The 15,380-nt window shown below is 45.1% G+C and overlaps 1 protein-coding gene across 1 annotated transcript; it reads right to left on the bottom strand.

The window, feature by feature from the left end:
* Nucleotides 1-1,914: 1,914 nt before the first annotated feature.
* LOC307076257 (uncharacterized protein) lies at nucleotides 1,915-10,588 on the bottom strand (the record flags this gene model as incomplete). The annotated part of the gene is made up of 3 exons (XM_079737191.1): nucleotides 1,915-2,070; nucleotides 2,281-2,510; nucleotides 2,737-10,588. 3 exons carry the CDS (start codon nucleotides 10,586-10,588, stop codon nucleotides 1,915-1,917), a joined length of 8,238 nt encoding a protein of 2,745 aa, XP_079593317.1.
* Between the last annotated feature and the right edge of the window lie 4,792 nt (nucleotides 10,589-15,380).

Genomic DNA, 15,380 nt, shown 5'->3' with positions numbered 1-15,380 from the left:
TTGTTTGCTATTAAGTTGCCATTGAAGCTTGATAAAAATCAATTTTCTTTCCCCAAAAACTTTAAAATAGAATCAATATCAAATCAGGAGACATCACACATAATACAGTGTTAAAATTGTAACCTGTTAATAAAAACATACCAAGTGATAACTATGTTTTCCAAAGATAACCATCTTAAAAAGGCCTGTTTGGAGTTCCAGTACATTAAAGACAAATGCATACAGATAAGAGAATGAAAAATTATCAATTTGATTACGTTTTCCGTTATTCAATTGTAGGATAGAGCAACAGCACAACTGATCATATGTGAACAATGATACTTTCAGCCTCAGATTTGCCTTAGTTTTGCACATTGGTCTGTGTTTTAAATAATTTTATATTTGTGCTTCTTTGCAAATTGTCGCAATAGGAATGAAATACCCTTTGATTAGAATTTTTGATTTTCTGCCAAAAGGTGCAATCAAAGTATAATTTGAATGTGCAAAACAAAGCAGTTGAGACTTTTTGTGTAGCAGTTTTTCTACAGACTCTGACACAAGAGACCAGCTCACCAAGCCTCTAACACAGGCCAATCAATGAACTGTGGTGACGGCTTTCAAAAATCGGACATTCCATTGCCAATTGTGTTTCTCTTACCCCATAGACCAGGGCAGAAAGGCACATGTGGGTGACTTTCTAATCTAATCCAACCATTGCCCAATCCAAAACTCTGTCTTTCATTCCTCAAACAGCACACAACTATACCAGGCACAACTATCCGCCAACTGCCGTCAGAGCCACATGTTCCTATTGCTTCACATGAAATACAATCTTCCCCAGTCCTTTACAGAACTTTCACATTAAGGTCACCCACTCTCACCATAGCAGAGTTCATGGAGAACACATTTGAAATGTTCAATAAATAGAGACGTTAATATGTGGTGTTTTAAATATTTTACAGTGTAACAATGCCCACCCTGTTACCTACATCTTTTCATGTTGTTACTCAATATCCTGCCCTTCACTACAAAAACATCCACTGCAAGGATATGTTAACCCTAATGTCAATCGAAAAAAACAAAGCCAAGACAACATAAACAACATTAACAAAGCCAAGACTACTAAATAGTTATTTGTACCGGTAAGAAAACGAACTATGGACCCATCTAGTTCATGAAAGAACCTACTGCAATTATCTATGAAAGACGTATCAAAAAGACAGCTGGAGTCTACTTGGATCAATATCTGTTACTATGACAACAGTAGGCACAAAGCAGTACAGTTGGACTAGTATAATTTTAGATGACATACAGACACATCTGTAAATGGTACCAAAAACCGATAAAAATCAGAAACTTATAATAGCTGATGGCATAAATATAATTTGATTTATATATTTTGTTGCTAATCGTTCTACAAATTAACTTAGTAAAATAAAGTGTGCTTTGATTCATTTCTGAGAAAGACAAAGAAACAGAACAGAAACATTATATGATATAAGGCAAAATATTTTTTTTGTTCCATGTTCCATCCTTGGGTCAAATTAGCACGATTGTTTAGCGATTTCTTCCATGGGAACTGCTACCACACAACAAAGATGAAAAAGACGAATATATGCAATGATGTGGTCGACAGCGTTGTCTTAGGAGCACCCCAGCGATACCAATATAAACAAGAACCAAAATTTAGTAAGAGCTGGACAGACCGGTTGTCCGACCATTCCAAAGCAGAGACAGGTTATGTATAACGGGGTATAACAGGGACATACAAAGAGAGAGAGAGAGAGAGAGAGAGAGAGAGAGAGAGAGAGATCGAGAGAGACAGTGAGACAGAGAGACAGAGAGAGACAGAGAGAGACAGAGAGACAGAGAGAGAGAGACAGAGAGACAGAGAGAGAGAGAGAGAGAGAGAGAGAGAGAGAGAGATGGATGGTCTTAAAACTCAATCTTGCATGCCGGGAAGGACTCGTCCTGCATGACCACAGTGCTGCTGGAGGCCAGCACCATGATGTTGAGCTCCTGCTGCCTCTCGTGGGTCTGCTGGTACCACTCCCGGGTCACCTCCGTGTCGTGGGTTGGGATCAGTGTCACCTGAGGGAGAGGAGGTAGAGGATGGAGGGGGTCGTGCTCAGGGATCTTGTCTCGGGGACTGTCAGCAACAAGATATGTTTTGACGTAAAAATTAAAAAAAGATTCTCGGATCCCATTATAATCCCCTGGATTTAAAATATTTTACTACTTCTACTACTACTACTACTACTACTACTACTTCTTCTACATAAGATGCTCGTGCAAAATTACCTGCAGGTTTGATCCCCACTGGGCCTTCCCATCGAGCAGCGCATCCAAGACATCTCGGCTAGGCTCTGCACTGCCTGAATCGTTGCCACTGACAACGTAGTATGAGGATCGAACACGCTTGAAGAACTCTTGGTCGATGTTCTTGGCACTGCAGTGGTTGGGAATGTAGGCCAAGTCCACATAAACGGGCATACCAGTGGTGGGGGTGGCTGAGCCTGACTTCAGAGAGCCTGCACCGGAAGAAGCAAACAGAGCAGTTGATGGATGTTGGTGACATTCTCATTGATTCTTTTCATAAGAAAAACAGGTGCAGCTCATACAGTTAAATCAATTCTATTTGTTTTTAGTTATGCAAGTCCAGAAATATTTTGTACAAACTAGCAAAGTAACGCTTAAATTAAACAGATCCCTGCATAATGTTACACGGTTTAAATTAGTTAAACAAATTCTGCTCACCAGAGCTGCTCTTGACACCGTTGGTGGTTGCCTTTCCAGGGTTGTAGCTTGACCTGGAGAGGTCGTCATCCTTGGATCCCTGTCCGTCTGACAAACGAGACATCCTGGAGCTCTTGTCTGCCTCTTTCTTCTTTAGGGACAAAGTGCGAGGGGACGAGGTCTGCTTAAGGGGCATGGGGGACTTCTTACGTCTGGCAGGGGAAGCTGACTTGGTCTTGCCAGAGGTCTTCTTAAGGCCTTTGGGTTTGGCCTCTTTCTTTGTGAGGCCCTCGGGGGCCAGAGCATCTGGATCCACCATGCAGACATCAGGGTGAGGGGGACGTGGGTGAGGGTCCATGAAGGGGGTAGGAGGAGGGTCACGGCTGCCGGCGGTGGGAGAGCGCTGGCTGCCTCCTGCCATAGCTGTGGCCTTATCCCTAGGCAGGTACACAGCATCGTCATCTGAGTCCATGTTGCAGTCTCCAGGGAGTGAAGGGCATTCTTCAGCGCCGCCAGGGACATCTGAGTCAGACTGAGAGGCCAAAGACTCGCTGACAGAAGTCGGAGGGGTGTCCTCGGTAGCCAGGGCCAGCCCCATGGACATGGTACCAGGCTGGTACATAGCGCCAGTTTCCTGGCTCTGTGACGGATGATGCAATGACTGTCGGTTGGCCCTTCTCTTGACTGACAGATCATGCTCAATGCCCTCCTGGGATTGGTCGCTTCTGCATCCCTGTTCGTCATCCTCCTCCTCGCTGGACATGTGCTTCATGCAGGGGTTGATGAAGGACGGCGAGAGGTCCCCTTTGCGCTGCCGCTGCTCCGAGGCGGAGTAGCCTGGGGAGCTGCGGCTGACGTAAGAGGAGGCCGCCCCCATCTGTGTCTCACCCTCGGCCTCGTCCTGGTCGCTGTCCTCATCGTCGTCTTCCATCCCGCCCTGGCTACACTCCTCAGTGTAGAACGGAGAGCGGAATGCCTGGTCGGTAGAGGAGAGGGAGAGAGGACGGGCGGGTCGTTCTGGTTCCGTCTCACGCTCCTCTTCAAATTCATCCTCATGGCGGTAATGTGGAGGCGAATCTCCGGGAACCATTCCGATCTGAGGCTTGGGCATCTCCCAATCATACGTACCCCTGTAGCTAGCGGAGCTGGGGGCCGTGGCCCTGGACGCCGCTGCTGCAGGGGTGACAGGAGAGCTCATGCTGACCTCTGTGGGTCCATTGGCTGTGTCAGGCTTGCTTATATCAAATGGTGAGGGTTTGTAGGAGCTTAGAACATCAGGGACCTTAGCACCTGAACTCATGGTGGGGAAAGGCTCACTCGTTTTATCAGAGAACGAGAGGGCACCGCTAAGGCCGTCAACGCACGGAGACTTCTGAGTGACCTCACGCACGTAGGCTTCCTCATCCTCTTCTTCCTCACTGCTATCTGTCTCCTCAAAGTAATGCTTGCTTGCTGTCTCCGGGCGAGGCGAGGAGGTGATGCCGAAAAGAGCAGCAGCCGCTGATTCTGTGTCTTTGGAGGGTGGTGGCGGCTGTCCGAATGCTCCTCCAGACGCCCCGAACCCACTAGCTGTCTCCAGCTTGGAGTCCTCAGACCAACCGGGTTTATAGAAGTATTCAGACTGAGGCGTCTTCTCTGTGAATCCATCCAAGCCTGTCTTACTCTCCACTTTGTGGTCGTCAGCAAAGGCAGTGGAAGAGATTGAGGGAAAGCTCTTGACCTCCTGGAATGGGAGTGGTGACAAGCGAGCTTGGCTAGAGGTGGGCTCTGTTGTGGAGGTTGTGGTGGATAGGGCATTCATCTGTTTCTCAGACACTTCTAGATACTCATCCTTTGTGGCTCCAGAGCTGGAGAAGGGTGAGTCAATGCTTGGGGAGGGTTCGTCTTTAAAGGAAGAGTATTCAAACAGAGGCTCCGCTGTGGCAGGGGTCTCCAGATCCTCTCCAAACTGCCGGCTGGTGGACAGAGAGCCAGAGGTGGAGGAGGAGTAGCTGTAGGCAGAAGAGGAAGAGTAGGCAGGAGCTGCTGTAGAGGTGTACTGAAAGCTTGTGTCCAGAGATGATTTTCCTACATGGTCCGGTGTCTTCTGTTTATCATAATCAGAATCTGATCTGTCGCTCTGGTAATAGCGATCCTCTGATTTTAGAGAGATGTCCATCTTTTCATTGTCTTTAATCTGACTGGATAGGCATGAGTCTTTATCTCCAATTCCATATGAATATTGAAACCCAGTGGAGGAGCCAGAGAACCCTGGGGCTCCTACGTCTGTGGGCTTGCTGCTGAAGGATTGGGAAACGGCTTTGGCCTTCTCTTCAGCCTTGAAGGGTGGACATGCACTGCTTTCGGTGGTGCTTGGTTTGCTCTGACTGTCATAACCATAGCCAGCCATGGAAACCATGAACTCAGTCCTTTTGGACTCAATCATTTGGCTGACTGGACTTTTGACGTCCTTCTCAGATTTTTCTTTGGCTCCTTTCTCATTATCTGAATCACTGGCAGCTTCCTCATCTTCCTCCTCCTCTTCTTCCTCATCATCATCCTCATCGTCATCATCAACAACTTCATCATCATCGTAATCCTCCTCATCTCTCGCTGTTGGTGAAGCAACCTTCTCGTAGTAGCTTGCGGTAGAGGATTTTTCTGACGCAAATGCTGTTTGGGAATATGCACCGGACTTCAGACTGTCACTGTGATCTTTGAAAGAGAAAGCCTCTTTTTCTGATGATAGGGAGGTGGAAGAGGCCTCAGGCCTATCAGCCACAGAAGGAAAACGGGTATCTCTGCCATACTCATATACATCTGTTTCTTTCTTACTTCTTTCAAAGTCTGTTACAGGGCTTTTGGCCTCAAGACCGTATGAGGAGGAGCGATTTGTTTCATAAGAGCTGATATATTCCTCTTCCTCTGGCTTTATGTGGGGGGCTGTTGGCAGGCAGGGGGAGCCGTCCGATTCTTTTGAATCCAAACTGCTTTTTACAGTGGCTCTCTCCATTGTCACAGAAGCCCCCTGTTTAGAGTCAAGCGTGCTTGGTTTGCAATCATAAATGTCACTATAGGAAAATGTCTTGCCATGCACATAGGGGGTATCTTGCCTCATGTCCCTTTCGGACCCCTTTTCTTTGCGCTCTCTCTCAGGGCAGTTATAGAGACTAAAATGAACACTTTTCTCCTGCTCTTGGATTTCAGTTTGGTCTGGTTTTTCTTTGCCGTCTTCTTTAGCAATATGTTGGATAGGATCAGCCGTTGAAGGCTTAGATCCTCCCCCACTTTGGAAACCATAATCTTCCTCATCATCCTCTTCCTCGTCTTCTTCATCTGAATACATCACATGGCGTTTGGACTGTTCTTCAATGCCTTGTCTTTTTTTAGTCTTTTCCGAGTCCTTGACCTGTGGGTAGTTCTTTGATTCTATGTCATACTCTTCTAAGGGTTCATTTTGCTCTTTTCCCTCTGTAGGAGGCTTTGAGTCAGACAGGTCGTCATCGTCTAGGAACCTCCCCTCCTTCTCCTCCATGAGCCTTGCATTCTCAACAGGCTGTAGGTCTTTCTTGACATAATAATCACCTTCGTCCTCCTCTTCATCCTCTTCATCCTCAGAGCCTTCTGATGTTGAGTGTTCATCGGACAGACCAACGGCACTGTTGGCTGAAATATTGACAGATTTATCAGTTTTCTGAATGTCTGCACTTGGCTTGCTTAAAGTCTCAGCTGCATTTAGTTTGCCTAAAGTTTGAGCTTCATTTTCCTCCATCCTAAATGGCCTTTCCTCAGTTGGAGAGTAGCCACTGCTGGTGGGGATTGACGGTGTAGGAGAAGCAAGTTTCATGGTGCTGTCATCTGGACTTAGGCATCTTTCTACACTTTCCTGCATGGAGCCAGAAACTAACCCTGTGGAAAATGATGAAGGTGGTGAAGGTGACTTCTTTTCATCCCAAGTTGCAGACTCTTTACTAAATGGAGCTTGTTTTTCTTCAGTCGCGACAGTCTCCTGCATGAAGCCAGAAACTAATCCAGTAGACAATGATGAGGGTGGAGAAGGTGACTTCTTCTCATCCCACCTCTTTGACTCATCACTAAATGAAGCTTGTTTTGCTTCAGTCGCGAGAGTCTCCTGCAAGAAGCCAGAAGCAATTCCAGTTGCCAATGATGAGGGTGAAGGAGGTGACTTCTTTTCATCATACTGCATGGACTCTTTACTAAATGGATCTGGTTTTGCTTGGGTCGGGAAACTCTCCTGCACTAAGCCAGAAATAAATCCAGTAGACAATGATGAAAGGGGAGAAGGTGACTTCTTTTCATCATACTGCATGGACTCTTTAATGAATGTGTCTGGTTTTGCATGGGGCGTGACAGCCTCCTGCATGAAGCCAGAAATGAATCCAGTGGACAATGATGAGGGTGGAGAAGGTGACTTCTTTTCATCCCAGGTCCCAGACTCTTTGCTTACTGGAGCTTGTTTTGCTTGGGTGGTGACACTCTCCGGCATGAAGCCAGAACCGAATCCAGTAGACAATGATGAGGGTGGAGAAGGTGACTTCTTTTCATCCCACCTCTTCGTCTCGTCACTAAAAGGATCTGGTTTTGCTTGGGTCATGACAGTCTGCTGCATGAAGCCAGACCCTAGCCCCTTGGAAAATAATGAAGGGGATGAAGGTGACTTCTTTCCATCCAACTGCATTGACTCTTCACTTAATGGATCTGGTTTTGCTTCAGTCTCCTGCATGAAGCCAGAAACAAATCCAGTAGACAAGGATGAGGGTGGAGAAGGTGACTTCTTCTCATCATACTGCATGGACTCTTTACTAAATGGATCTGGTTTTGCTTGGGTCGTGACACTCTCCTGCATGAAGCCAGAAACGATACCAGAGGACACCGATGAGGGTGGAGAAGGTGACTTCTTTTCATCCCACCTCTTTGACTCGTCACTAAATGAAGCTTGTTTTGCTTCAGTGGGCCGTGTCGGAGAGGGCTCTGTGTCAGAGGAAGGAGGTGAAAACATAGTAGCTGAAGAGGATTTCTCCTTCTCCTGGAGCATCGCTGAAGCAGCCCTTTCGTAGCCTTCATGAAGTTTACCGAGAGGAATGTCAACATTGGGAGTCTGGTCCTCATCCTCATCTTCATCCTCATCTTCGTCCTCTTGGACTGGTTTGGCCTTCATATCTTTGGCCTCCATCTCGGGAATAATTGGCTGGTACTCCTCAGAGGGAGGTGATTTGAAACATTTGTCTTCTTCCAGGGAGGAAGTGGGGGAGATAGTTCCTGCTGAGTGTAGATATTCTTTCCCATGGGTTGCCTCAGTGCGGGAGGGAATGCCGTTGATAGTGTCCAGGTGGAGTGAGCTCTTCCCAGTCTCCTCGGTCCGAGGTGCAGTCACTGATGCTATGGACTGGTCCTCTGCCATGGACGTGGGGAAGGAGGACAGTTTGTCGTACTCTGTGATCGAGGTGGCAGAGGAGATGTGCTCTTCCTCTGCCAGTGGAGCCGTGATGATGCTGGGAAATGCTGAAAGAACGGGGTCATGACTTACCATGAAGCCTTTGGGTTTAACGTCTTCCACCTTAGAGACAGTGGGGGTCTTTATCTCCTTCATGCCGTGCATGGAGTCAAACGTTCCTGGGACGTCAGGGACCGAAATGTTATAGGAGGCCGTGTCATACTGAAGCTGTGGCATCCTATCTTCTGTTTCTTCGTGAATCTCCTCGTCAGAGATGGTCTGTTCTGTTTCGGAGTAACCAGGAATGGTCTCATCTTGGATTAACTGAAATGTTTCTGAGGCGGACATTGCTGTGGCTTTCCCAGGTGTGACAATGGCCGAAAGGGGTTTCTGTTCAGTTGGCATGGTGCTCCACTCTTTTCCAGATTCCTTTCCTTTCTTTGCTTCCTCTGCTTTGTACTTGAACTCCTCATCGTCTTCTGCTCCCTCCAGGTCTGCTTTTTCAATAACATCACTCTCCTCCTCTGAGCTGTCACTCCTCCTAGACGTGTCTTTGATGTCGGATTTTGTCAAGTTGTCATATCTTTCCATTTTATCCTCTTCACGCGTTCTATCTAACCCAACATTTTCTTCCTTCTTTACTATGTCAGAGATCGGTTCCAATGGCCCTTCATCGTTGCTTTCTTCTCCCTGTTGTGCTGTGTTGAGCGGCAGAGGGGATGTAGACTCTGTTTCTGGAGATGTTATTTTCTCATCAGTGAAGATTTTAGCATCGGTATAATCCGAACGCTGGGACATCATATCATTTTGTATAGGCTCACTCCGAAGCGTGGACAGCTCGTCCTTTTTAAGGGCTTTGAAGTCCTCAGTGAGGTCCTCAGGGGAGGAAAGAACGGACCGGTTTATTAAAGCTGCAGCTGCTTGTTCCGGGGCCTTTTTGGGGACTGGCTTTTTGTCCTCCATTTGCTCTTTGGCCGATTTATTTTTGTCTGTCTTGGGTTTAGTCTGAGTCTTTGCTTTGTGTAAAGTCTTCCGAACTTCAGGAGTAAGCGGCTTCAGGTCTGGTTTAGTGATTTTTCTTAGCTCAGGCTTGTTCGGGTCTTTCTTCTTATCCTCCTTGACCTTGGAGTCTTTTTTATCCTCTTTCTTCATGATGTTTTCTTTCTTGACTTCACGCTTCTCTTTCTTGACTTCTTTCTTCTCCTTGTCTTTCTTTTCGTCCATCTTGGGTGTCTTTTCTTTCTTGATAACTTTGTCCTTGGCTACTTTCTTTTTCTCCAGTTTGGCTGCCTGGGGAGCTACCTCACTGTTCTTCTGCTGCTTGGTGGCTTTTGTACTAATGCTTTTGACTTTCTTCTCCTCCTTCTTCTCTACTTTGTTTTCTTTACTCAGGTCACTTTTGGACTCTTCTTGTCCACTGGTTTCTTTCTTGCTGGTCTTAGTGTGTGGTTTGGGGGAGGATTTCAGACTCTCTTTGCTGTCGGTCCTTGATCTGATTTTTGTTTGTTTGATAATAGGCGGTGGTGCTCCAGAGGAAATGTCTTTCTGAGTCGCCACTGGGTATCGCAGGAAGTCCAGGTGTTTCAGCTTCTCAAGCCCCTCAAAGATCTTGTTCTGTGATGCATTTCCAGGGAACAACACACGCACAATCTTTTCTGTGGGACTGTGCGGAATCCAAACAATGAGGGCTGTGACTGAAGTTAAATAAGGGACAGAGATCTCTCCTTCTTTCCCATTGGACATCACAATGCCTGTCTTGGCCTTGCTGTTCCCAGCCCATTTCTGCATGAGGAACTGCATTTCTTTGCTCTCTTTGACAGGGTTCAGAACGTACATGTCTAGTTTCCCAACACCAAGTTTGTGGAAAAGAGTGATCGGTTCAATAGTGTTGCTGACGACCCTGAAGAGTGGTTCCGGCTTGATGCCAAGCGTGTTGAGGTACTGCAACGTAAGAGAGGCCTCCTCAATGCTGCGCTTTACCTTCACTGTGGACTCAAGCATCCTCAGCTTCTCTGGAACATTGTAAAACACCACCCCGAGCTCGGGAGAGATCAGGTTCTTCATCCAGTCCCCATCGGAGTCGGATCCCTGTTGACGCTCCTCTTCCTGTTCGGCGATCTTCCTCTGGAGCAACCCGTTGATGCCCGGGAGGTTGTCCGCCCCAATGTGGGTGATCAGAACGGAGTCAATCCGGTCCAGGTGTCGAACAAGCTTCCAGAAGCAGGACTTCCGGTCGGACCCGCCATCCACCAGGATGTTGAATCCATTCACAGCAAACAGGGCAGAGTCCCCCCTTCCACCTGGGAAGATGTAGCAACATGGCTTAGACAGCTTCAGAAAGCCTCCAGAAGTAGGGGGTTCCAGTAGCTCGAATGGCGAGGAGACTGCATCCACTGCCTCTGCATTCTCATACTCCGCGAACTCCGTGCCTCCGTCCATGTCTGGATAGGTTAAGTGTCCGGGCAGTATTCCTTATGGCTCTGGAGCAACTGATGATCCTGGCTGACCAAGGAGCTCCAGCCCCTGACTCTTGATCACCTTGGGAACATAAACAGAGGGAACAAAAAGAACATTTCATACAAGTGTATCAATAGCTACCTTTGTATGTTGTGCTACTCGAAAGATCTGTACACGATAACTGTAGAAAGGCTTACTTGCGGTAGAGACACAAACTCAGAGAAGTCTTTCCAGGTGAGGGCACCACCCTGCACCGACAGGTTGCGTCCCCTGGGTCCCCCCTTGAGCTCAGACTCCTCAGCACCAGTCACTTGAATCCAGTCGTTGATCACAGATCCGATCTGAATAAGGTGTTTGGGAAAACACACCTTCCATAAATTCACAGGTCAAGGACCGTCTATACTCTGGTTATTCTCTGGTTAAGCTAGGCAAAGGATGGCTCAAAAGTAAATAAACATATTAAAGAATACACACAGCAACAGTATAAAATGATGCCAATAGACTCCATTAAAACATATAAACATACATCCATTTACAAACCACCATGGGTAAGACAGCAGAGCTACAACAATACATAGCAACAGACAAACATGCACTGCATAAGCAATGTTTAAAATTGTATTTTCTGGGAGTATCTTGCACATATGCACATACATTTTACCATACATGGTCACATACATATCACAAATATGTAATCATACAGATCGTTAACTTACAGTGGTTGTAACTTAAAGGGAGAAATGGCTTTGCATGATTACGCAACCATCAACATCAGTCAGAATAGACAGCAGTGCTTCGTATACATCTTTATTGTCTTGGAACATCCAATCTTGACTCACCTCTAAAGCAGCACCTCAGAACGGTTCAAAAACACCACTGTCTCAAGGACATCACTCTTAAGCTGAAGATTTAGCAGGCCTGAAAACAGAAAGGCATAAACAACAGTCAATATCGCAGGCAAATGCAATTGCCTTGGGGATTCTTAGTTTCATAAATCAGACTTTAGATTACATGTTAGACAATCTCAAATCTGTGATAATTTTATTTTGCTTCATATTTACTACTTCCAATCATGTTGCTGAAGGTGGGTATTTTGGACATAAATTGTAATTAAAAAAAAAGTGTCTGTTGAGATCTCAAATCCACCCTGCGTAGACTGGCCACTCTATGCCTATTAAAATCCCCATTTAAAAGCTTCCTCCACTCACGCCAATGAGTTTTCCTCTGTAGAATTTCTTGCAACGAAACAGGAAACAAGGCGTAACTCTGCCCCTTTCATTTTTGGTCTCAGGCTCTGTGCCGTTTCCCCCCAGAAGTGGTGCTAAAACATAGTGGGACGGCTGGATCCAAGATTGGGGGTTTTAAGCTAATTTCTAACTGTAAATAGTAGTCATTGGATCACACCAAATACCAATGCAGGAGCTCTCGAGCTTATTTCCCTGGCATCGACCACCGAAGTACTCTGATGGGTTGAATCCTGCCACTGTGATACTTCTTATAGAATCGCATCAATGATACAAAAACGATGCTCTGTATTTGCTGTCTCTATGGAGCTGCTTATCAGCCTTCCTCCGCCAGGCGAGTTACACTGACCCAGTCCTGGCTGAGCGAGACGCATTGCAGCATTTCTGAGAGGGAGGGGAGAGGAAGAGAGTGGCAGGGAGAGAGAGAGCAAGAGAGACAGAGAGAGAGAGAGAGAGAGAGAGAGAGAGAGAGAGAGAGAAAAAGAGAGAGAGAGAGAGAGAGAGAGAGAGAGAGAGAGAGAGAGAGAGAGAGAGAGAGAGAGAGATAGAGAAACAGTCCAGTGCTACACATAGAGGGGAAGGCAATTGCAGATGGCAAACAACAGCATAATAAGCATGTGTGGCTGCTGCATCAGTTATCTGTATTTAGCATGACAAATGTTACTGGCACATCCCCCCCCCCCATCTGGATATTGTGATGCAAGGGTATTACAGGGGGCTTGCATCTGCCCTCAGCCTGCTGACATACGGAGGCTAGGGCATTGAGGGACATAATTAAAGGCCAGAAGGGAAGAAGTGTGCCATTGTATGCAGAGGTGATACGTAAGGTCGAGAGATGTCTTACATGCAAAAGGCAGAAATACAACATGCAGCCAAACAGACACAGTCATGGTCTGACACCTAATATTCTAATAGCTTTTTCAGCGTCTGACGCGTCAGCAACACGCATAGATAGGCCAAAATTAGCACAACAGCATATGCTTACAGAGTTGACATATTCTGGGCCAGTAACATCACATTGTGTTTTAAAAGTCACTTCCTCCTCTGATATTAAAGATAAATCCTCACAATTAAATTACATACAGAAAATTGCAACATACATGAAATATGTCACGCATTGGCATTGTATTTAGGACCTCCTTCACTCTCTTGTAACTGTATTTAAAAACTCAAACAAACCCAAGCGTGTCTAAATTTAGCCCATCATGCACAAACAAGCCTGTCTGAGACAATTATCAGGAACAATTGAGTATGCCACTTCCAGTACATGACCAACTATGGCTGCAAGCAAAACAACACTGACTCACACGTTTTATATATTCTGAGATTTTTTCGACAGTGTAGCTTTTGAATAAAATGTGTGTTTCAAAAACATGCGTTATGTCTCACATTTTGAGCTCCAAGTCATTTATTTGATAAGTTGTGCCCTTGTAAATGGAGACAAATGCCCTTCCGTGAGAAAGCCTTTTGTGTAACATGATGAAACTGCTTTAGATCCTAGACAAGAAAACACGTTTGACCCGATGACCTTCAGAGGCATACAGCCCTTCCACCTCTTTGCTAAAAATTTGAGCCTTGTAAGTTTGAGCCTTATTTAGCCTACTCAAATCGATTTCTGCATAACATATGAATGAACTAACTTATCTTATGATAAAATAAACTGCTACCAAAAACTTAAATAGGTGGTCCAACTCAAGTGAAAGCAATGTCTCTTCTAAGATGTAAACATTGTTTTTGTTTATGGGCAACTATACTTAAGATCCTTGGTGCATACATTCATCCTAAAAAAGCAAATACAAATCAAACACATTCATCAGCAACACAACAGAGTTGTTTCACATGTTTCAGTGCCTCAAACAATGGACTCAAGTTGGCACTTGGTGCCCCCAAGGGGGAGCCAGGGGGGTCCACGGCCCCGATATAATCCATGCCCCCCCCCACCCATATGCTTAATATGCATAATATGTTTCTACTGATATTTTACATTAGGTACTGCTTACCCAGCGAGCCCTAATAAATGTTTTTTTCCTTGGACTTCTCCAAATTAAAGCTGTATATTATTGTTTTTAAAACTACACAACCTATTCAACACCTGTATTTTTTAAAAGCTGTTTACAAAAAATGTACTCATGATGTAAAAATGTATAGGTGTCAAACTACCTTGTAAAATAGAAACCAAGGTACACCAGTATCTGATTCCATAACTCTCATATTGACATAGTTTTCAACTAACCGACAACAACAGCATAATATAATGCCTGAAATTCAAGTCACAGTGTATCTATGGATCAACAATGCTCAACATTTAGTCCTACAGCAGACCTAGCTGTGGTTTTTCACATCTTCCTCAGTGATCGAAATAGCACACTTCTGATAAAAGACCCGGACAAACTTTTAAAAGTATAAATAGGCTTTACACATAATGCGTCAGCCTATATTTGGTTCAGAGAACTGGGTGACCCATTTCATGACATGGGAAAAAAAATGAAATGCTCACTTTAAGGCAGCAGTTGAGATTTAAAGTGAACTTTAAATCTCAAAAATCCAAAAGGTGCCAGAACATTTTGGAGAATTTTTGACAAACTAAGTAATTACTATGATAATTAAACGTGTTTACAAAAGATTCTAAGCCTAAAACCAGGACACTGGCAAACTCAGGGTTGTCGTGTCTCTAGTTGTAATCACATCTCAAGCAATTAGCTCTCCTGCAGTTAATGTTCTTCCCTCTAGTGTTATGAAGCAGAATAGATGGTGAAATAGTCTCAATAAATAAAGTCTTAATCATTTACACTCTCTGTGTACACAGAATATGTAAAACAAAGAATTGCTTGATAAGCATGATCCTAATACAACTGCACCTTACATTTCTACTGCAACACTGTAGCAGTGCAGACATTAGATGGCTTAAAATTATCACACTCCCAAGTCCATTGTCAGTACATGACTAGTCTCTAAACTGGATAGCAGATGTATCACGCCTGTACTCTCATCATTTCTCCATTTGCTTAGTTAATGATCCATTTATGTGAATAACAGCAGAGCATGCACGTTGGGAAGCATTGCTGTAATCCTGTGTGGGTTTTTCTTTCTCCAGATTTGTACGAGAACAGCAGTGCTCTCTTTATGACGTTTGTGAGTACGTGTTGGCTGATGGTGAGTAGGAGTTTGCCATATCAAGGAGAAAGCACGAGAGGAAAGGGATCCGGTGTGGGCGGTATACCGCCGTTTGCAGCCACCGTTTTGAATGCCGGCTCAGAGGACAGTGGCCTTTTTATGGACTCAAAACACTTTGTGGATGTGGATGTGTGTTTGCGTGTGTGTTTATGTGTGTGCATGATTGCTTACACATGGGATTGCATGTTTACAGTTATGCTGCATGTGCAAATAGGGCTGGGCGATTAAACAAATTTTCACGATGATCACAAAATTAACATAATATATATATATTTTTTATATGTTTTATAGAAAGGGCAGAACAGCTGGATACACATCTGTATATTATTTTAGATTGTAACATTTTCTTTTTGACC

Source organism: Pollachius pollachius (genome assembly GCF_949987615.1).
Source record: "Pollachius pollachius genome assembly, chromosome: 5".
In the NCBI taxonomy this organism is placed as follows: domain Eukaryota; kingdom Metazoa; phylum Chordata; class Actinopteri; order Gadiformes; family Gadidae; genus Pollachius; species Pollachius pollachius.
This window is presented reverse-complemented; position numbering and strand designations above follow the sequence as displayed.